This window comes from Paroedura picta, chromosome 2 (genome assembly GCF_049243985.1).
Source record: "Paroedura picta isolate Pp20150507F chromosome 2, Ppicta_v3.0, whole genome shotgun sequence".
NCBI lineage: Eukaryota > Metazoa > Chordata > Lepidosauria > Squamata > Gekkonidae > Paroedura > Paroedura picta.
This window is the reverse complement of record NC_135370.1, coordinates 75,632,944-75,654,420: the sequence shown is the minus strand read 5'-3', so window position 1 is coordinate 75,654,420 and position 21,477 is coordinate 75,632,944. Positions and strand designations below refer to the sequence as shown.

Here is a 21,477-nt window from a genome sequence, read left to right as displayed (position 1 = left end):
TTATTCCCTTCTTATCTCTGATTGTCTTATTGAGTTTTTCTTGTTTTTTTCTGAAAACTATTCCTCTCTTCCAGCAAGTATATATGTCCGACAAAATGTGATCTCATATTTTATCTGAGGGTTGGCTTTTATTTATACCACCAAGCTTTTTGTACTCTTTACCTGCCAGTGACTACATTTAGGCTTTAGACTCTTTAAAGCAGATACTACTCTTCAGTTCATATCACTATGCAAAGAGCTATATGTCCTGCAAATGCTGTGCAAAGAATAATAATAGACATTCAAGAAGATATGGCATGAAGATTTGATGCAAGTCATTTATTACAGAAGCAAAACACTTACTTGCAAACTGCGGAACTATGCAAGACATGTCAGTAACAGTGACTGACATGAAGAAAGTCCTTTTGAATTTTGTAGGCTTTATTTCTTAGTGCAAGCTGCAGCTATTGATAAGAGGGTGGAATCTGAATTCTGGGTATCAGCACATTGCAGAAAGCGATAGTGGAAAAATTGTGGCCTATCAGAAAGTTTATGTCTATGAAAGCAGCATAGCTACATAAAAGATATCTGGGTAACAGAAGGACTGTTTGCACCGGTTCTATTTCTGAATCTGTTAGAATGTAAACTGTTTCAGCACCCAGCCTTTATGCTTGTTTGAATATGCAAGATTAGTAGTGTGCATGATCAAACGGAATATGAAGAGCGGCCTGCAGGGGGTATCGGAGGATATGTGTATTTAGCACAGTTAGAATAGGAACTTCCTGATGTTTGAAAAATATTCTCCTTCATGGCTTGACTTGTTCAGTTGGAGATTTCACGCTCATTTGAGTTTACGCCAGTTGAGGCAGTTTGCTCCATGCCTCTCAGAGTTAGATCTAGCTAGTCTGATCCATGTGATGGTCACCTCTAGACTAAACTTCTGCAACTAGATCTATGTAGGGCTGCCCTTGAGACTGCTCCGGAAACTCCAACTGTTCCAAAATGTGGCTGCACAAATCCTGACAGGGGCCCTTTATGGAGAACATACAACACCGGGGATTGCTCAGCTGCATTGGCTCCAGATTGGAGAATGAATCCGGTTCTAGGTGCTGGTCCTAGCCTTTAAAGCCCTAAATGGTTTGGTACCAGCATATCTGCAGGACCGCCTTTTCCATTTTATTCCCACAAGAGCACTGAGATCTCAGAAAGACATCTGCTCAGGGTCTCTTGTCCCAAATAGCTGAAGTTGGCCTTGACCAGGCCAGGGCCTTTTCAGCCTTGGCCCCACCTGGTGGAATGAGCTCCCAGAAGAGATCAGGCCCTGCAGGACATAAAGGAGTTCTGCAGGGCCTGCAAAATGGAGCTGTTCCACCAGGCACGTGGTCGAGGCCAGAAATAACATCTACCATATAAGGCTGGCATCATCGCTAGGGGAGAAGAAATGCTGAAGATCAGCTCCCGCCACAACAACCTCCACTGGGATTTTAGCTGAGGGCATATATTGGGATTTTAGTTGGGGCATATTATAATGTTTTAAAATGTTAATTTCAAATGTTTTTATGTTGCCACCAGCCCTGCGTGTTAGAAGGGCAAGATATAAATACAAATTATTTCCCTTTCTCCCTGCTTGCCACCAGAATTACAGAATGAACAGAACAGACAGTGTGGTCTCTTTCATTCTTTCTATCTGAAGTTGTTTCTCTTCTAAATAAAATTATTTTATTCTTTTAAGAAGCCTGGTACTCTACTCTCTCACATATTGTAAAGTCTGCCACCAATTCTTTAATTATACATTCTTTTATCATAACATAGAGACCTGTCAGTATTCATCCGTCTGCTTTTACAGTATCAATATGATTACACTATTGTACAGGACGAATTCACTAAACAGATAGAGCAGTCCTCTTGGGAAAGAACCAGAAACTAAATGGGTGCAGAACTGGTTTTCATAACATAATTCCAAGGGAAATGAAACTGCTGCTTTAAAGTAGGTTTTGCACAGTCTGTAGTTAATGGTACTGGCTTGTCCTAAGTTGAAAAATTCAGTAGAAGAATGAAGGGTGCATTGTGCAATAGATCAAACCACATTTACTATGTGGCTTATCTTACCCTTCTCAGCCACTAGCAAAAGAAGACAGGAGTGATAGAGATATTTATACCCAAGAAGACCTACAAGATTGGGATTATAATGGGTGCAAGATTAGAGGCACAATAACTGACAGGGAGCCAAGACACAGGGGCAAGGTTTCTAAATTAGCCTTTTTAGGAGGAATGGCTAGATTTCACAAACAGCAGAGGAGATAGAAAGCCTCCTTCTCTCCTGCAGCTCAGTTCCTTATAGCAGTTCATGGAAACACAGGGCCTCGGCTGCTTGGGGAGTTCACAGGAGGGTGCAAGGGTTCCAGCGCCTCACATCTGTGCCAAACTTCAGCATTTGCAGCTTCTTTTCAGTGTAGGGTGGGTAGCGTACAGAGTTGAGTACTTCCAGGCCCATGCAGCGAATGAGGCACCCTCGTTGGTGAGTGAAAGTGTCAAAGCTGAACTTGCCATGATACTTGCCAAACCCACTGCATCCTGCAAGAGAGTCACAAAGAAAGTATGCAGATCAAATCCAATGCAAAGGCTGGGCCTTCCAGTTGCCCCCCAAGGTCAGGCATATTTCCTCTATCCAGTCTTCTTTATCTACCAAGATTGTAAATGTTCCCATATAGGCTGCTCACAGTTACACCATTCTCAAGTTTCTTGATGTGTAAACATATCTACTGTAATGGAAATGATAATGGACATGACATCCATTTGTCCTGCCCCCACCCTTGACAGATAGGCAGGGGGAAAATGGAGAGCGCCAGTAGATGTGAAAGGAACCAGTCACGGGACAGGCACCTATGGTGGTGACAGCTGAGGACCGAACAGGGTGGAAGATGGGTGGAGGAGGAGGCGGCTGGCCATGGGCAGTGTTGACCCCCACTTATTGTGCCGCCACTGCTTCCCCCTGAATTTAGGTTCCTTAATTCCTAGTCAGAATTACTTCCTGCTGTGCCAGGAGCCCTTCCTTTTTGGAAGGGTAGAGCTGCTAGAGATGCAGTCAGACATATGGTCTATGAGAAGCAAAGGAATGCCAGGAATAATGAGGACAGTATCAGGTGAAGAGACAGCATAGTTTATAGACGGCTAGACATACCTATTCCACCATGTGGTAGGGAGACCAAGAATGAATGCATTAGACAATCATTGCCACAGAAGCCACCACTGCTAGTGCAGGCCAGTACCCGGTTCATCACCTAAAGAAAGAAAAAGAGAACAAGTCTAGCAGAACTCCTATTTTAGGTTGGCCAGTACTTGGCATTTACACATTCTAATAATAACAGACACTGGCTAGAAGTTTCCTATAAGGTACATGAATGTTGTGCTTGTTTCAGTTCTCTAATTTCTTCAGCAAAGGAACTTGACTATGCAAAACCCATCCACTTTGCACTATCCTTAAAAACACAGCTCACTTATTCAAAGAACAATGGAAATGCTTAACAGAGATAGACCTTTTTAAGTCTATTGAACCCTTTTGATTTCTTCAGGTTGCTGTGTATCATATTAAGACTGTTTTCGTAGAAACGTAAAGTACAACTTTGAGCTGGCATGTCTAAATGGGGGAGAGAATGATTTAGTGATGTCAAAGCAATCACCTCTTGCTTGCCTGCAGTATAGTGGGTGGATCTGCATCTTTCCCCATCCAACTAGCTAGATTAGATTAGGAACTACCTTCTTATCTTTCCTGTCTAGAATGGAGTAATAAATAGTTGCTATAATAGTCTAATACCACAACCAGAGTTTGTATTTTATTTGTTCATTGGTATTTCTTTGACCCACGTGTACTCAGTGACCAGCAGTAGGCTGGTGGGCAGGCAGGACAGAAGGAAGCAAGGCATGGGAGCTGATTTGGGGTCTACCAGGTGGCAAAAAGAGGAAATAGCAGGGGAAGGGAGAAACAAACAAAAAAAAAGCCCTCCCCTTACAGTTACTTATTTTTAGACTCCTAGATAGGATCTGCTATGAAATCAAAGCATACCTTGCGATGACAGGAGAAAGCATAGGCAGCCAGGGGGCGATCTTTGCTGTTAATATATTTGATGGCTTCATCCAAGCCTGCCACAGTGAAAATGGGCAAGACAGGCCCCAAGATTTCCTGTTGCATGATTGGCTCCCCTTCCTTCACATTAACCAACACAGTTGGGGCTGTGGACAAAAGAGCACACTGAATTACGCTAATAACTCAGTTACCTGATGGAGTTACCTTCATCGTTCTTGTTTCATGTAAACCGCCCTGAGCCATCTCTGACTGTGAGGCTCCTGTTCCCAACACCCCCCCCCAAAAAAAAAATGCAGGGCTTTCTCTTTGCTCTATCAAATCTTCACTACCATAGATCAAACCCTTCACATCAAGGCTGCTACACTCCCCAGCATGACTCCACTTGCTCACCGATGTAGCGGTCAGACTCATCCGTCTCTCCCCCGATAGCCACTTGGCCACAGTCCAGAAGTGCACGGACACGCCGGAAGTGTTCATCATTGATTATGCGGCCGTAGTCAGGTGATTCCTGAGGATTACAGCCATAGAAACAACGAATAGCCTGACGTAAGCAGGGAATCAGCCTTTCTCGTGTGTCAGCAGTACAAATTACATAGTCTGGTGCATTGCATGTCTGGCCAGCATTGCAGAACTTTGTCCATGCTATTCTGTTGGCTGCATTCTGGAAATCGCAGCAGCTATCCACATAGCAGGGACTTTTGCCACCCAGCTCCAGAGTCAATGGTGTCAGATGTTTGGCTGCTGCAGTCATGACCATTTTTCCAAAAGTGTTATTCCCTGAGGAAGCATGGCAAGATTTAAGACAGTCACAATGAGATAACCAAAGCCACTATGTTGAAAACACCCATTGCACATTTTGCACTATGGAAACTTACATTTTTGAAAAATTCTGAGCTAGCAAACTAGCATGTAGTTAATGGTGTAAAATTAATTTGGAGTCTGCTACATGTCAATCCTTTAGTCTTTGGCTGGAGAAATGTATTACCGCCTCCTGCTGGCGAAAACACGCATGCCTTCTGTTTTTGACTGAGATCAACCAGCACACAATCCCTTGTTTTTCCCCCCCAATGCCTTGAAAGTGCAGGGTGCACTGATCTCTAAAAAGATTCTGATGAGAGCTTAGGACCTTTCCCCCTCCTTTTGGGTATCACGTGGGTGCGAGTAGTCTCTAAAAATAAGTCTGTGCTAGGAAATTTAAAAAACTTGAAAATGGAGTTGTGACAGATAACCTATGTCTCTGTGAATAAATGAATATGCATTTCAACAATTAATTTTGTGGTTTTTTTAAAGGGGGGTTGCCGATGGGCTCTACACAATTGAGCAATGCTGACTGGTTGTCAAGTTGATTGGCATGTTCGAGCTGGGGGTGGGCAGGCAAGTTTGTGGCATTTTTATTGCTCCTCAGCAAGAACCGGAAGCAGATGAGGAGCGCAGGAGAAGAAAAAATAGTACTACGAGAACGGAGATTTTAGCCAGGTGTGAAATGACGATGACATAGCACTGGAATATACAGTGCTGATCACGGTTTTCTACCAGCTGTGCAGAATAGACCTCAGAAACACTGTTTCTGTTGGAGTGAGAAAAAAATCCCAGCTACATATGAGAGTAAAGAACACAAGCAAAAGCAACATAGAGATATCTTCTATAATTTTTAGTGTATTACTGAATGAGGGCCTTCAAAGTTCAACAGTGATCAACTGTACTATAACCCAGTGGTCCCCAACCTGCGGTTCCCTCTCCCCGCCCCCCCCCCCGCAGTAAAAAACTTCCCGGCTGCAAGCTTGCGGCCCGGGAAGCTTCTTACTGTGGGAGGGGGGGAGAGGGAATCAGGGCGTGGCCGTCACCCTGCCGGTCCCCAGCCGAAAAAAGGTTGGGGGCCACTGCTATAACCCATACGGAAATCTGCTTGTTCAGGGCTGAAAAGCTGTGATTATTCTGTCCTCCAACTTGTACAAAAAATGGTTATATAATTTTAAAAGAAATATCCAAAAGGCTGATAGAGTGATAATTGGCAGGGCCTTGCCTGTTGCCTTTTTTATAAATAGGAATTTTAATACTTTGTTTCCAGTTGGAGGAAATAGTACAAGTATAATCAATTTCCAAGAAAAGTCTTACAAATCTGGTCACCCTGAACAGTTGGGTAATTACCACAAACATGGAGGGTTGGAAAGTCCTCTGAAATCAAGTAAGGACAATTATATAAACATAGAACACTGCTGAACCATGCCTGTAAGACATTTTACTACAGTCCTTTCTGTTACGCTTAAGAAAATAATTGCTAATTATGTATTATCAATCTGGTTTTATACCACATAGACAAATAACTGCAAACACATGTAAAGTCATATCTTTAGTTTAAAATGTTGAAAATATCTTTTTTGCCTTGTTATAGATATAGATATTTAGTGTGGAACCTAATTTTTGGATTCAATACCTGAACAGATTTGGTTGGGAGGGGGGCAGTTTATAAGATGGACCAAAGTAATATACTTAAGTTCCACAGCGAGACTGAGCATTCTTAAGGTTCCCTTAATAAGAGGAGTAAAATAGCAATAAAATACAAATTTCTTCAAATACATTAGAAGCAGAAAACCAGCAAGGGTGGCAATGGGGCCAATGGATAACAGAGATATTGCCCTTGTCCCAGCGGATTGATAGAGACAAATGAACATGTGCTTTTGTTCTGCCCCATATATAATGCCATTAGATGCAACTTTATCCAGCCAATTTTGAACAACTACCCAAGAAGTTCCTCAAAGGAGAAAATCAAGATGCTACTTCAAGATGAAAACAGGCAAGTAACTCTTTGCACACCTAAATTTTGCACTGCCACCATGAAATTGTAAATTATATATGTGGATCAGAAAGTTTCTGTTTGATTTAAGACGAGTCAAATTTGATAAAGATCCCATTGTCATTGGTATTTTAAAGTATATTTTAAATATTGATTTTAACACCCTAACCTTCTTGTGATGTCAGACTTTTTAATCTTTTATATTATTATTGTTTTCTCTCTCTCTTTTTTAATTGCTTTAGTTTTTAATTACAAGCACATTTGAATTTTAGTCTGAATGATGGTAAAATAAAGATTGATTGATTGACAGAGGGGTAAAAGAATTTCTAAATGATGATGTAGTGAATCAGCCAGGGAGCAATGCTAAGGACTCCTCAGAGGAGGAAGGTACCAGTACAGTCAGACCTGACACAGCAGAAGTCAACAAACAACAGGAGGAGGACCAAGCATGCCAAGAAGATGCAGGCTTAGAAAACTGCTGCAGCCTAAAAGGAGAAGAGCTCGCCTCATAGCTTTATGTCAGCTATCTGCTGAGAGTCATTGCAGCATTGAATCTGAATAGTTGACATCTCACTATAAAGCCTCTTGAGGGATGCTATATAGTGATACTGTCTTGCCCAAATTTTGACTTTTTTGACCAAACTATTGTATTTGTCTGATCTCTGGAATCTCAGAGCCATAAGCAAATTAAGCAAAGACCTTAGTAGCACAAGAAATGAACTAGTGAAAGAAAGAAAGAAAGAAAGAAAGAAAGAAAGAAAGAAAGAAAGAAAGAAAGAAAGAAAGAAAGAAAGAAGTCAGTACCTGCAAGAAAGAGCTATCTGCAGATATAACTGACCAGAGTTTGTAAATGAAGAAAAATGTTGTGAGGCAGTGTTTCCTAATAACAATAAATAATAAATAATTCATAAACTTGTCAGTTTCTTTCTTTGGCCCATTATGCACGGCCGCCAAAATGGTGATTTCGGGTCACATGGAAAACGCAGAGGGGGAAGAAGCGGAGCAAACCGCTTATGCTCGGGACGGGACACAACGGCGGCAAAACCCAGAGTCACTGATTATGCACGCAGTGACCCCGGCAGCGCTTCTGGTTGCACCCCGGTCACCCGGAAGCTGTGCTTTTTTCCGCGTTTCGCTAACGCGGCTTTTTCGGCAGCATGCACCGAATCTGCGGCCAGTTGCAGCCGGCTCCGTGCGTTATCAGTGATTTTAGTCACCACCATGTCACCCCAAATGCGCGCTATCCCCCCCCCCATGCATAATGGGCCTTTAATGAAAATAATTAATTGATAGAATTCGCCATTGCAGCCGCAAATACAACGGGCACTAGAATGGGAGGGGAGGGATGGATGAGTGAAAGAGATTAAAAAGAGAGAGAGAATAAAGAGTGATAGAAAGAAATATAGAGATGGAAAGTGGCCTCTCCCACTCCCACCCCCCAGAGTGGTAGAGACCTGCCACCGCCTGTGCAAACCCCAGGAGCTGCGGGCACAGTCCCAGAGGCTTGTGTGGGCGGTAGCAAGCAGGGCCCTCACCCACCCCTCTGAACAGCAGAGGCCTGCCTCTACCTGTGCAAACCCTGGCTCAAGGTCCCAGAGGCTCGCGCGGGCAGTGGCAGGCAGCCTCCTCAGCCACTTACCCCCTGGAGTGGCAGAGGACCACCTTTGCCAGCACAAGCCCTGGCGGCCTTATGCACAGTCCCAGAGGCTAGCGTGGGCAGCGGCAGGCAGTGCCCTCTCCCACCCACCCCCCTGGAGTGGTAGAGGCCCACCACCGCCTGTGCAAGCCCCAAGAGCTGCATGCACGGTCCCAGAGGCTAGCGTGGGTGGCAGCAGATAGGCCCCTCACCAATCCACCCCCCTCGAAGTGGCAGAGGTCGGCCAGAGCCAGCACAAGGCCCGGGGGCCACGTGTGGCTATTTATACCAATCCAAAGCTGACAGCTCAAGTTCAGCTCACTGACCCTCAAGGAAGGTATTTAATATTAAGAATAAAATCACTGAAAGGTGAAGAATGGACATTAATAAACATCTATGCTCCAAACAACTCAAAGGAGAAATATTTTGAATGAATGAATGAATGAATGAATGAATGAATGAATGAATGAATGAATGTGTGGTCCCAGAAGCTTGGGCGGGCGGCAGCAGACAGGCCCCTCATGCTGACCTCCATCCCTGGCAATGTCCAGTGGCCAAATGGCGGCTACCGGCCTCACCAGATATGTGGGGGCGGGCCTGAGGGGGGCTGGCAAATTAGAAGGTGCACAGCTTGCTGTGCATCTTCTGATTGTTCCTAGGGCCAGAACGGACAGGGCCCCAAACAGTCTCTGCCCAGGAGGCTGTTTCTGAAATATTATATGGAGCAAAAGGGTTAAAGATTCCCCAAGGCATCAGTCTTATTTAGGCATGTGCACTAAGAAAAAATCTGGACCAGTTTGGGTTGGGTAGAACCTGTTTCAGACTTGAGAATCCCTAATATCAAACTTTTTTTATCATGCAGCAGTTCTTACATGGATTACGGCTTGGATAAAAAACCCAAGGAAAAGATCGGTTAAGTTTGAACAGGGAAGCTCGGCAATGTGGTTACACAGATTATTGTGGCCATGCAAAAAGGATCATGCTCACAAAGAAGAAGAAGAGTTGGTTCTTATATGCCGCTTTTATCTACCCGAAGGAGTCTCAAAGCGGCTTACAGTCGCCTTCCCATTCCTCTCCCCACAACAGACACCCTGTGAGGTGGGTGAGGCTGAGAGAGCCCTGATATCACTGCTCGGTCAGAACAGCTTTATCGGTGCTGTGGCGAGCCCAAGGTCACCCAGCTGGCTGCATTTGGGGGAGGAGTGGGAAATCAAACCCAGCTTGCCAAATTAGAAGTCCGCACTCCTAACCACTACACCAAACTGGCTGGAGGACGACAGCAAATTTGGAGAAATGGCTTTATTAAGATTCGGACAAAATATAGAATCATAGAATCATAGAATCATAGAGTTGGCAGGGGCCATACAGGCCATCTAGTCCAACCCCCTGCTCAACGCAGGATTAATATAGAGAAAGAATAAGTTCCAGTCCTTCCCCACTTGAAATAATTATCTAAAAAAGGCTAAAAGTTGGATTGGCAGAACTTCTTCATATTCAAGATTTAATTGATGAACAAAGGGAAATGTAGTTAGCAAAAAGCGCAACAAGAAGGGAAAACAACTCATTTGGTTTCAAAAGAAAGGGATGAATTTAAAACTGCTCAGTAGAATGATCCCTTGTTGTTTATGCCAATAAAGGTACTGTGACTGTGTTCCTAATCCTTTGTTGTGACTAAATGCTACATCACAGCTCATTCATAACAAAATTAATAAATAATGACTACTGTACTCATTTGTACCTTTTACTTACTGTTCTGAAGAAAGATGGGTCTCTACAGTATCCTGAATCTCCAATGTATTAATGAGTTCCTTGAGACCAAGTAGTTCCAGATGATAATCCTCCCTATCTTCCTCCTTCTAACACCATTTTGTTGTTGTTGTTAGGTGCGAAGTCATGTCCGACCCATCGTAACCCCATGGATAATGATCCTCCAGGCCTTCCTGTCCTCTACCATTCCCCGGAGTCCATTTAAGTCTAACACCATAGTTCACATCTATCAACTTCAAAATCACCTACTTCCCTTTCTCTGACTACTCTATGGTCATTTTCTCAGGTTCTCGGTGGGAAATAACCACTACCAGTATAAAGCCTACCTCTTAAACCTCTCTGCTGCCATGAAAGTCCTCACCAACTTTACTAATGAGGGAGTAGCTCTGACTCAGTGGCATAGCTTCTGCTTGATATGGTTACAATTCCAGGTTCAATCTCCAGCAGCTAAAAAGGTTGGTAATAGGTGACAGGAAAGACCTGTAGCCCTGGAGAGGTGCTGCCACTCACAATGACCAATATTGACACAATTTCATGCCACAGACAAGAGCACATGGTTCAAATGGAGGTGGCTTGCCTAGTCAGTTCATGAACTTTTTTGGGGGGAGCAGAAAGCAGGGGTTCTTCCTGGGAAAACCACAAGGGTACAAAAAACAAAGGGTTAAATGGTTCCAAGCTGTTTCAACCACTGCTTTCTGCTTCATATTATGAAGCTGTTTTTTATGATGAGTGGAAAGCGGGAGTTTAAATTCTTGCTTTCTGCACTTCACAAACCACTACAAACTGAGTTAAAATGTGCAGAACTTCATTAGATGGTTCATGCCCATTGATAATGACCTCAATCAGGTCATTTTCATAAATAGCTGTGGGACATCTGACAGCAACTATGAGATGTCATGTTGTTCCTGTGATGCTCGGAGTGCTGCCATCTTTCTCTTCTGTTGTGGCCATTCCACAAAATATGAGAAAAGATGTGGGGGTCAAGTAGCTTTTGACAAAGTAGCCACAAGCAGCAACATTACCTGTGCCACCTCAGCTGTGCTGACAGTGGGCACTGGAAAGCAATGCAACAAACTGTATTTGGTTCTGGATTGAATCTCATCTCAGGCTTCAAATGGTTTGGTTACTCACACTTTGCCACCCTTATTAACCTTTATTTTTGGTCTTTTAAAAGTACTGTTTAAATTCATGATGAAAATCACGCTGGAAATTAAAAATGGAGAAGTCACCTGTATAGAAGATGTAATCAAACTTGTTCTCCAGTAATCTGGCAGTTGGTTCATGGCCACCTGTCACCACAGCAAATGTGTCCTTGAAAGATAAGAAGGAAGAGTTATGTATCATCACCCCCAATCATCCTCTTTAAAGAGAGAATGTACAGCAATGAAACAGCAAAGGAAGGGGGTGTTAAACCATTTTTATACCCACCTGTTGTTTTGCCACAAATCCATTACCATGTACCTTTTCCCCCTTAGAAATTCTACAGGGGGAAAAGTTGCTGGTGGGCAATTTAGTCCCAAGTAATAAGAGAAATAAAAAAGCTCTGGCACTTTTCCTACCATTCCCTGCTCCATTTGCTCTTCAGATTTCTTTTTCCTTAATGTGCGGCCATGACTTACCAGGGCCACATTTTGAAGACATGGAGAGCTGGCAGTAGAAGGATGCATCCTGTCCCAGCAACCTGCAAGCATGCATGCTGTACGTTGGCAGCACACACATTGAGCGGGGCAGGTCCCTGAGGTGCCTATAAAAGACGCCACGTGCAAGGACCCAGCCTGGACCACCGCTGGAGCAGTTTCCCACCCATCTGCCCTATAAATTCTTAGTTGGGATTGTAGGAGTACATTATGTCAGTTGACAATTAGATTCTGGTTGCGTGTTAGTTTCGTGATTTTACATGAGAAGGAACCCTTTAGTGGGGAGGCGGTGTGTGACCGGACTCCCTGGTGTATGGGGCCACCCTAAGAGGTGGCTCAAAGCAAGCAAAAGCTGACCTGGTGGGCAAGGCTCGCATGTACATTTTGGCCAAGCTGCTTGGGGGTCAGCCACTGAAGTTTGTGTCCTTTGGCCCCTCTTATACTGGCAGCTTCCCACAGTAGGCCAATTCCAGCAGGAATATGGAGGCCTGCGTTCCCAGCTGGGGATTGAGGCAAACCCCCGATTATCACTGGAACTGGTTGGGTCAAGCATTTGGCAAACTTATAGGGTGGTTTTCCCTCCAATGCTGTGCCAACCATCCACTGTTGAAGTTAATAAAGATTGTGGCCATGTTAAAAGCCAACCTTCTGTTGTTGCGTCTCTTTCTGCCCCAAAGTGCCCTCCTGCTAGTCAATCATGTTTTCATTTTTTAAATGGTGTTGGAGTCATCTGCCTCTTAAATCACCTCAGGATTTAAAAAAAGAAATAGAATATACTAAAGTTTTGTCAAGGAAAAGTGCATCATCCTCTGGAGAACTCTTACCCTCCATCCCAAGTACATAAGTCCTTGGGTCATATATATTAGAATGTATATTGTTCCTACAGATAAATTATTTGGTGTAGCCACTCCATTGTGTGCTGTCACAATGCAACCCAGCAGTTGAAGCGAATATTGAATTTGCAGTGACTAATATTATTATGTATGTGAATGAGACTTCTGTGTTCATGTGGAAACAGGGGAGAACTGTGCCAAAAGAACTCACTGGGTCAAGGTAGGTTGGCAGCACTTCAGCCATTAGCTTTGCACTGCATCTGCTGAGCTCGGAAGGTTTCACAATCACACAGTTCCCTGATGGAGAAGAGAACACATGATTATGGTAACAAGGTGTATAAACCACCACACATTTGGACCCAACCCACAGGAGCCCCTGTTAACCGACCAGCTGAACAATGGGTCAGAGTTGTGGGGATATTCTGCTGAACAGCCTTCAGAGAGCTTCTCACTCACCCGCTGCAATGGCCCCCACCAGAGGAGGCAAGGTGAGGTAAAAGGGGTAATTAAAGGGCGAAATGATGAGCACCACTCCATAGGGGTCCTTGCGGATGAAGGCACTGTCAAACGTGGTGGCCTAGAAGGAGGTGAAGACAACAAAAGGCCATGAAGCACTTGAGGCAGGGAAAAAGAATAAAGTTGTCAGCATGAACAATCTTGTTTGTCTTCAGTGTCCAGCCCAATGGAAGAGCGCTTTTCACATTCCTCTCTGGCCCTGCTAGTCAGAATGATGGATCTGTATCACCCGCATCTACTCTATTTTACGAAGGGTCCAAAGATTTTATAACATCCAATATGTATTGGAGATGTTATGTGGTATGACGATGCCACTTGTAGAAAACTTTTAAAAGGATATGAGATCCAATTCAGTCTGGCTATCCTTTGGACATTCCCAAAAACTGGTCCCACACTGAGGACTCACCCAGCTGTTATTCGTCACTTTAAAGTCAGGGATTGCAACCCAGTTGCAGGGATTGCATCCCTCTTTTTGCCCCCAAATTGAGTCCCCAGATTGTTTCTGCAGTGAATCCCATGGGACAGGAGGTAGAAACTTCCTGACAGCCTTTTCCTTCTTTTGTGCTTGTCCATCTTTCTCAGGTAATCATAACAGCCAGCCATCTGCCAGCGCCATTTTGTTTCCTTTGAACACCTCCTCCAAGTCTGGAATCATTTTATAAATCAAACATTATAATATTAAATCATAATTAAAGAAACAATTTCATGGGGATACAAGGAGGATACACACACACACATTCCTTGGAGCTTCTCTTCCCAGTCTGAACCACAGCCATCCACTGCAGCATGAGTTCAGACTGGGGAAGGAAGGGGATGTCAGTGCTTCCCCTCCCCATCTGACAGCTGATCCCAGCCCACGCCACAGGGGACAGCTGCAACTCAGATCAGTGAAGAAAGGGCCACTGGGGGTTTCGCTCCCATGACCCAAGCTGCAGCCACCTCCCTCAATGCAGGCTCAGGCCGGCTGTCAGATGTGGAGGGGAAGCACCAGCCTCCCCTTGCTTCCCCAATCTGAGCCCCACCACAGAGGACAGCTGCAACTCAGATCAGGGGAGGGGAAGCAAGGGGACATTGGCACTTCCCTTCCCCATCTGACAGCCACTCCATGAAGCATCATGGAAGCACATGGGGATTTCTCCACAGCTCCTCACCCCTCCATGCTCTAGAAGCCTACAGAAAGGGGAAAAAAGACTTGCTTGTTACAGCACGGCAACATTGTAATGCAATAGCCTTTTAAAAACATCTTGGGGGCATAGGAGAGGTTAGGGAGCATAGATTGAAGGGGTGATGTTGGGGGGCAAAGAGGCACAGTACATATGGAAGAGGGGAGCACTAGGGTACCTTTCACATAGGAAGGGGAAGAAGGGAGGGGGAAGGAGGATGGCAATGATGAAATGGATGTGCCGAAACGTTCAACATTGTGGGGGCTGCTAAAACCCGAATGCACACATTTCCGCAATTCAGACCCTATTTGCTCCTGGTCGAAACAGTGAAAACTGGATTTTTGAGGATTTCCTTGCTGTGGGGAAACTGAAGGGGCAAATCAGGTTGGTGAATGAAAAGGGAAATTTCAATGTGGAAATGGATGAAAAACTCAATCCTCTGCAAATGCAAATCTGTGCCAAAATCCTTGTGCGGAAACAGTTCCAGTCAAACACAGAAGAACCTTCTCTCCCACACAAAACCATATTTCTACCCTTTCAGCTTTTTTCTCTTACCAGGTTCTTGTTTACATGCTCATCTGCCATCCAGTACTCCAGGTTGTTGAGTGCAGTGTTCACTTCATTCATAACAAGAGAAATATCAGCTAGTTCTCCTTCAAAAGCAGGCTGTTGGGAGAATTAAAGTGTCTCAGTTTTAGCCTCACTAGACATACAAACCTCTTAACAGAGCAATTGTACACGGTTTGACAACAACTTTTCATCCAGAACCTCTGGCTACTTCACCACACTCACCTTGCGCAAGTCTGCATTCAAGGCTTGCAGGATTTCACTTTTTTTCTCCTCCAGAAAACGGCCAAGCGCCTCCAGCTGGGTCCTTCGGTATTCCATCGGCCGTGTCTTTCCTGTTAGCCATTTAGCACGCAGACAATCCACCAGGGCAGCAAAGGGGTTTGAGCTGGAGAAAAAGCAAGTCATTAAAGGATTTCTAAAAGGATCTTGAGGAATGTTTTGGTGACACTTTTTCATATCAGCTGATAATAGTTGACAATGCTCCCTTGTATTTTGCTTCATATCAAGAAAAAAATAATAAAGCAGTAATCTAAGATCTGGAACAGCTTTGCTGTATAATAAAAACCTAAGGCCTAGGTGGGCAGAGAGTGGGCAGGGCCAGTCCAATCTTTGGACCTATTTAAAGGCACACTCCCCCTGGACTTGGGACCAATAGGAAGGCAACACACCCTACCCACTCCCTAGCCTGGCCCCAGCGCAACATAGCCGCCAGTCTGCCCCTGACCACCGCAGGGAGAGGAGGTCAGTAGGGTTCCCAAGGGAGGTGAGAACAGAAGCTTGGACTGGCTGCGCCAGCCCTTTACCTCAGGGCTGTCCTAACTGCCACATCTAACAACTTCCTTCACTTTACCTCAGAACACTGACGGAGTTGGCAAGTGGCTGATGAGTGCGCTCTCCCCCTTCCCTTCAGGCCCCTAACAGCCCCTGACTGAGGGGAGGGAGGTGTTTCTTTCTGAGAGCAATGCAGGGGAGTCTGTGGACATGGATAGTGCTGTCCTTTTGAGGGGGAAGCTTTCCCCCTCTGCCAAAACGTTGGCTGACAGGGAGGCCACAGAAAAGCCCCTTCTCACTTAAAATACTGCTCTTGCTGGCCTCGCTACTGGAGGGAAGAAACAGTCAAGCCATGTGTATTTCTCCTTTGCGACTCTGCAGATTTGAGGCCTACTGCACAGCATTGTTCTGCAAATGAAACTGGATGCTGTTGTGGAAGTTCTATTTTCTGCTGTTTCATCTGCACAACAACCTTGTTCTCAAGTCTTTCAACTCAACAACAACCTGTGTGGGAGGCCTTAAATGTTTCTTCTCCGTAACAACCCTGTCCAATGCAGCCCTTTCTGCTTGGGGAGTTTATCTTTATACTCTGCAGGTGAGCTGTAATTCCAGGAGCTCTCCAGGCCCCACCTGGAGGTTAGCTACCCCAGGGTTGGAAATATTCCTGGAGGTTTGGAGGAGGGACTTCAAAACCGTACAATGCCTCAGAGCCCGGCCTCCAAAGCAGCCATTTTTGCCTGCAGAGCTGATCATTATAATCTAGAGATGAGTAGCAATCTAGAGACTATAGTAGAGGCTTGCAGACTGCAGTTGGGAGTGAGTGGTTGTGGGTGTGTTCCTCCTGGGCTATGGGCTATGGCCAGCCCTTAACAGCAACTGTTTGATTTCTGAGGTGCAGACAGACAGACAGACAGTCAGTCCTGTGAGTCTGGAAAGTGCAGGAAGATCTAAATAAATAATATTTACAGCCTGAAACTGTAAATAGTGAACAAGCATTTGGAGGACCTGAAAGAGAGAGAGTGTTATCTCAGGAACTGACTCAGGAGCTGACTTGTAGCCCCACCCTCTGCTGAGTAGGCCTTTGTGCTATAAAAGGCTCTTGCTTGTAAGAGGAGGCAGCATTTGGAGGACCTGGGAGAAGGCAAGTGTTATCTCAGGAACTGACTCAGGAGCTGACTGCTAGCTCCGCCCTCTGCTGGGTAGGACTTTGTGCTATAAAAGGCTCTTGCTTGTCAGAGGCGCACGCCTTTGGCGCACGCAATTTTAAAAGAACCAAAGCACTCTTGGGGTCTGGATCAAACCAGAAGTCTTTAAGGAGCCATAGGGCAAGAGCTAAAGGACTATTGGCTGTAAGCTTATTGCTGAAGAATCAAGCCGAAGTATTGAGTGAAGTGTAGGACTGTTTGAAAGCATTTCAGATGAATCAAAGTGGCATGAAGACTGAAGAAGCTCAGGTAGTGACATGTACCATCTGCGGAATGTATGTCTTCTTACCTTGGCGAGACAGTTTTTACAAATGCAGCAAGTGTAAATTAGTGGCTCTGCTAAAGGAAAAAGTCCGGGGATTAGAGAGAAGATTGAATATGCTGCAGGAGGAGGGAAATCTATCAAATCAATATCAGGAGCACCTAACACAGGAGGGTAATAAATGGAAGGATGTTACACATAGGAGTAGAAGAGTGAGGAGAAAGTCTGACCCACTGATGCTCAGCAACCAGTTCCAGGATCTGCCTGAAGAGGTTGATTCAGGAACACAGGAGCATGTGCAATCCCCCATGAAGAGCAAGCTCCAATGAAGACCAGCAAAAAAGTCACAGGTCCCCACAGGTGAGAGTTCTAGGTCTTTTCCCCCAATGACCCCACGAAGCCCATCAAACACTTCACCGGCCCACACAGGTGAGAGTTCTAGGTCTGCTCCCAAGGGTACAAAGAAACAGGTACTGGTAGCTGGGGATTCCCTGCTGAGAGGTGTAGAGGCCAAAGTGTGTAGAACAGACCTGCTGTCTCGAGAGGTCTGCTGCCTACCTGGTGCAGGCATAAAGGATGTCACAGAACGGATGGACAAGCTCATCAAGCCCACAGATCATTATCCCTTCCTTCTCATCCATGTAGGAACAAATAATACTGCTCAGCACAGTATGGAACGTATTTAGAAAGACTGTGTGCATCTGGGGGAAAAGGTAAAGGACCTGGGAGCACAGGTTGTGTTTTCATCAGTCCTTCCTGTAAGTGGTCGTGGCTTAGGAACATAGAGAAAAAAGAAACAGTAAACCCCAAAGCACCCCCAGAAACCAAAATAACAGCTGGGAAGAAGTTATTAGGAAGAGAAGGAGAAAAGGGAAAAAATGCCTGGATGGATAGTCACTAACTATTGACTGAGACTTTATCTTTAACCTGTAGGTTTTATTCCCTTTGTCCTGTCAGTCAGCCCAAACCCATCTCGTGCACAGAGATAATTAACAAGCTTCTCAAAGCTCGTGTAGCTCGTGGTCAACTACTAGAAATGGGATATAGGCCAGCACAATACTGGGTTTATCAATGACTTAGGATATTGAGCTTCAAGATGTGATGGCCCTCCTTCCAAGCCCATCTGTAACCGCTCCTGTGGAGTGGTATTAATAAAGCCCTAAGGGCTAAGTGGGAGGAGAAAGGGGCGGAGCCTGTCTGTTATAAAAACTCGGAGGGGTAAATCAGGAGCTGCAAAGCGGCCCCTGATTTGCCCCTCTGCCACTTGGGGGCCAAGTGGCACAGCGCAGCTCCCCATTGGCTACTTGGCCCGTCCTGGACTGGCCACTCACAGGGTTCGACACAGGGAAAGGAGCAGGGACGCCGCGTCGAAGACGCAGCGGCCCTGCTTCATTCCCGCCGCCGACCCAGGGACCTTCGCTGAGCAGGGTGCTTTCAGGAAAGGAGCAGGCCCTGATCCTTTCCTCCCACCAAGCAACAAACTTGACCAGGGGAGCCCTTCCTGAGCCTCTCGGCCTGCCTTCCCCCCAGGCCGCCATTTCACCCCTTGCCGCGGCTACTACCGCAAGCTGCCTGCTGCCCGCCATCGGCCACCTCCTGCAGCCAGCGGGGGGGGGTGGCACCACCCGGGAAGGGGCACCTTGCGCCCTTGTCGAGTTGGCCGCCATGCCTGCTGCCATCGCTACCGCCAAGGTAAGCCCCTCGCCACGCCACCCCCGCACAGCAACCTACCTGCCCTCCCAGCTCTTCTGCCCCCCCGAACCACCGCTGAACCACCGCGGTTTCCCCACTCCCAACCACCACACCCAGCATGTCTCCCACCCTACGTGCCCGTCTCCCTGCCCAGCCACCCCCACAAGTTGCCGCTGCGCTCCCGACCCTCTGCCGCCGAGCCACCGACCCACCTGTCGCTGTCTCCCACCCCCCACAGCCAAAACCCGCCCACGCACTCCTCCCCTCCCCTGCAGATCCCCTGAGCCACCCACCCACATGTCGCCGTCTGCTGCTGCCCCCCCAAAAAAATTGCCCCTGCAAAATGCCCAACCACGCACCCCCCCCTCTCTACCCCATGCTCTTCCCCTGCCAATCACCCCCCTAACCACTCCTCCCTTGCCACTCCTCTCCCACGGACCCTTAAAAAAACCCCTCCGTTTCCCCCACTCCCCTCCAAGTCCACCTACTTTCCTTCCTTCCTTCCCTCCTTCCTTCCTTCCTTTCTGACTTCCTCTACTTCTCCATCTACTTCCTGCCTCTCTCTCTCCCCCTCTCACTTGCTCTCTTTCCCCCTTCCTGTCTTTCAGACTTTCTGCCTTCCTTCCTTTCTCCCTTCTATTCATTCCTTCACCCATCCCTTGCCCTCCTTTCTCACTCCCATCCCTCCTTCCCTCTTCTACCTTCCTTTCCTCCCTTATTCTTCCCAAGCCACTATCGCCCACTGTATTTTAGCTACAGGAGGCTTAATTTCTAGTATAGGCTATTAAAGTCTTGGGAAAAATTTCCCACTATATCATACTTCACACATATCACCTCCTCCATATTCCATTGTGCTTTTCCAAGAGCTCAGTTCAATGCATTTCCATCAGCACTGCTAGTGGAAGATTATGGCACATGCCTATGGAGGATTGTTTGAGTCTTTGCCGTTTGGGTACAATTAAATCTCTTGATCATAGCCTATTGCATTGTGATTTTTATAGTGATATCAGAAGTAGTCTAATTTTGCCTTGTATTTAGGTTCTCTAGATAACCTGATGATATTTTAATTAACCCCTTTTTTGTAATTAAAGATAATTCTATTCCTTATACAGTAGCAAAGTTCTGTTATTGCCAGTAGGGTGTGATAATCTTTGGCTGATGTTGAGGGACTTAGTTGTTAGAATGCTTTGATTGTTACTGGGGTGTTTTGTTTTGGTATGCTGATCAATGACCATAAATAAATGAAATGAAATCTTAGAGAAGTGTCCCCTTTCAGAGATAAATATGGATTCCCTGGCACTTTCCCATGTGTAAATCACATTTGATGCCATTTTGATCAGTATTTCCAGTGAGTTTAACCACCACCACATCTTGCAGTAATACTAGGGCAGCACCACTGAGGATTAAATTCAGATTCCATTCCCTGCTTCTCAGTTTTATGAGTAGATTTTCTAGGACATTCTCATCTACAAATTTTAGCGCTGTGGTGTTACTGGAACACATATATATCAAGTCAATATGAGGGTTGTTAAAGTCACCCCTCATTATTGCTTCCTGATTTCATTTCCCATCTCAAGATCAGCCTGAGTGATTTGGTCAGGGAACCAACACTTTTGGAGCCATTATTGGCACCCACAGTGATTCTGTGGAGGAGTGGCCTTCCGTGCTGTTCCTTACCTAGATGAAGAATCGTCTTCCTTATGTGCAGATTCCATAACAACTTCCTTGAATTGGGGTTGTTCTTTTGCATCCTGCTGTCTTGTAGAACCTGCGTGGGAAGAACTTGCATCATGTTGGGTGGAAAATTCCCAAAGATTGACTTTTTGTCTAACGCTTGACTTTCTTGCACCAACAGTGTTCTGTTTGTTTTCACTGACATTTCCTGAACTTTCCTGGGTGTTTCTTGGAGTTTCCTGGACCTCCTGCTTTTGTCTCAAGTCAAAGTGCCATGACGCAGCACCTTCTACAGTCTCTCCAGCTAGAAATCAATAATAAAACAGTAAATCAGTTGTGCGCTGTCTAACATAAACTCTTGCTGATTTAGGCTTGTAACCATAGATGACTACCTCTTCCTATGGAGCGTGGAAGATGTCACATTTCCACAATAACATTTTCTCAACAGTAAAAAAATGGAGACAGAAGGAGCAGGGTAGACACCTGTGTACTGTGACTACCCCGTGCATATTAGGGCAGGGGGACAAGAAGGGAAATGAGGTTGAATGCAGACTGGGAGGAACTGGCTGCCATGTAATCTCCCCCTAAGAAGAGTCTCCAGTCTGATTTTCCCTTCACATATCTGAAGACATGGCTCTTGAAAGCTCATCTGTAACCACTATGCCACAATTCCCAAAGATCAGTCCTCTCTCACACTCAGTGCACATTCCAAACCACAGGTTCTTGACATCCATCTCTCCACACCCATACCCTCATTTGTCACCACACCACGACAACCTCCCACACAACACACATATTCAACCTCATGCCCTTATAGACTGGACAACCCTTCCCCTTACTCTTCCCAATGTCAAGCTCTCTCTATTTTAATCACTCTCTTCCTTTCTATCTCCC

The 21,477-nt window shown here is 45.6% G+C and overlaps 1 protein-coding gene across 3 annotated transcripts in view; it reads right to left on the bottom strand.

The window, feature by feature from the left end:
* Positions 1 to 404: 404 nt before the first annotated feature.
* LOC143829652 (aldehyde dehydrogenase family 3 member B1-like) overlaps positions 405 to 21,477 on the bottom strand; it is a 40,514-nt gene continuing 19,441 nt past the window's right edge. For all 3 annotated transcript variants that reach the window (XM_077320883.1, XM_077320885.1, XM_077320884.1), the window contains exons 3-12: positions 20,587 to 20,677; positions 15,202 to 15,364; positions 14,965 to 15,075; positions 13,187 to 13,307; positions 12,942 to 13,027; positions 11,490 to 11,571; positions 4,454 to 4,840; positions 4,043 to 4,209; positions 3,161 to 3,260; positions 405 to 2,553 (exon numbers count right to left, since the gene is read on the bottom strand). In XM_077320883.1, the coding sequence (XP_077176998.1) occupies positions 2,360 to 2,553; positions 3,161 to 3,260; positions 4,043 to 4,209; positions 4,454 to 4,840; positions 11,490 to 11,571; positions 12,942 to 13,027; positions 13,187 to 13,307; positions 14,965 to 15,075; positions 15,202 to 15,364; positions 20,587 to 20,624 (1,449 nt within the window). In that variant the 5' untranslated portion in view covers positions 20,625 to 20,677 and the 3' untranslated portion in view covers positions 405 to 2,359. The remainder of the gene's footprint in view (positions 2,554 to 3,160; positions 3,261 to 4,042; positions 4,210 to 4,453; positions 4,841 to 11,489; positions 11,572 to 12,941; positions 13,028 to 13,186; positions 13,308 to 14,964; positions 15,076 to 15,201; positions 15,365 to 20,586; positions 20,678 to 21,477) is intronic.